Source organism: Melampsora larici-populina (assembly GCF_000204055.1).
Source record: "Melampsora larici-populina 98AG31 unplaced genomic scaffold MELLAscaffold_12, whole genome shotgun sequence".
Lineage (NCBI taxonomy): Eukaryota > Fungi > Basidiomycota > Pucciniomycetes > Pucciniales > Melampsoraceae > Melampsora > Melampsora laricis-populina.
The window spans coordinates 1,528,275-1,529,567 of NW_006768776.1; the positions used below are offsets into that span (position 1 = coordinate 1,528,275).

The 1,293-nt window shown below is 43.2% G+C and overlaps 1 protein-coding gene across 1 annotated transcript; it reads left to right on the plus strand.

Annotated features, from left to right (window-relative positions):
- Nucleotides 1-561: 561 nt before the first annotated feature.
- MELLADRAFT_62070 (uncharacterized protein) lies at nucleotides 562-1,173 on the plus strand (the record flags this gene model as incomplete). Its single annotated transcript, XM_007408372.1, has 1 exon — nucleotides 562-1,173. The coding sequence occupies one exon, from the start codon at nucleotides 562-564 to the stop codon at nucleotides 1,171-1,173; it is 612 nt and encodes a 203-aa protein (XP_007408434.1).
- Nucleotides 1,174-1,293: the final 120 nt, after the last annotated feature.

A 1,293-nucleotide genomic window follows, 5' to 3' on the forward strand; every position in this document is an offset into this window, starting at 1 on the left:
TTGATCACCATTATCAATACTACCTCCAGTGTTCCCGTTATTGCTTTGGTTTGTCTTGTTGTTGTGGTAAATTCACATTGCTTATCACTCAATTCCACTGTCTGATGTGGCCATTGCAACCATGGCCTTGAGGTCTTGATATTGTGGCCAGGCATTCCTAAAAGAATTCTGGGTATCACAATATGAATATGGCCAAAGATCATATTTACATCATGACCATTTTGCTGAAGATGAATGAGATCAACCAGTGAGAGACTTATCTCTTTCCGGAGAATGATCAAAAAGGTTTATGTAACCAAGACCTCATCTTGACACATGAGACATATTTGACAGCCCCTTGTTCATCCAGACAGAAAGGCAAGATGAAATGTCCCAAATACCTTCAAAAAGGGGTGTATAGGACAGTACCACCCCAATTAGTTTGATGGCTTGTCCCAATTGGTCAATTACGGAAATATTTGTTAGCTTAAAACTTATATCAAGGTCAATGACCACATTTGGCATGGCACATCCCCCTCACCTCCATCGCATATAGTCTTAACTTCATACTTCAATATTTCAATGGGCAATCACGGAAACTCGATCCCGTGCCCGCTAAGTCAGGCCATCAACAAGCGTTCACGAAAGACAAAAGGCAATGCTGAGATCGAGCTCGACGAGATCAATCGACTTGAAGATGAATGGGCAGATAAACGATGTACGAAGCTCAGGAAAGTCATTTTGAATCCTCCGTTGAATACAAACGAAGCCAGTACATCAAATGAAACAAATAACCTTGAAGTTGAAGATGAAAACACCGGTCCTGCCTCACCTAATCATTTTAATCTTGATTACAACATGTTTCCTGATGAAGACGACCCGCCGCCAAGTCCCAGTGAAAATGAGTCCGACGCTTCCGAAGAAAACGACGAGGTGGTTCGGCATATAACTAGTGTATCCTACCAACAAAGGCGAGTACGGGAGGAGTTGCAATGGCGTCAAAACCTCACTCCGATGTTTGTAGCTTTCATGGAAGCCAGCAAAATGACTTTGCAGTGGGGAACAGCGTCCTGGAACATTGACTGGAAACCAGAATGCGGCTGCTCTACTGCCAAGAAGAGAACTCGGCCTGTGGATGTTGTGGACATATTCAGTATGTATCAATTAGTCCTGATCCTTATGTACCACAACTAATGAATGACCAAATAACATAACCCAGGTCGTACCAAAATGTTAATCACGTTCTGCTCTTGCCAGCCAGATGTGGTCCGATTGATTCATATGGGATATATGGGTGGCTCACCTACTCATCCC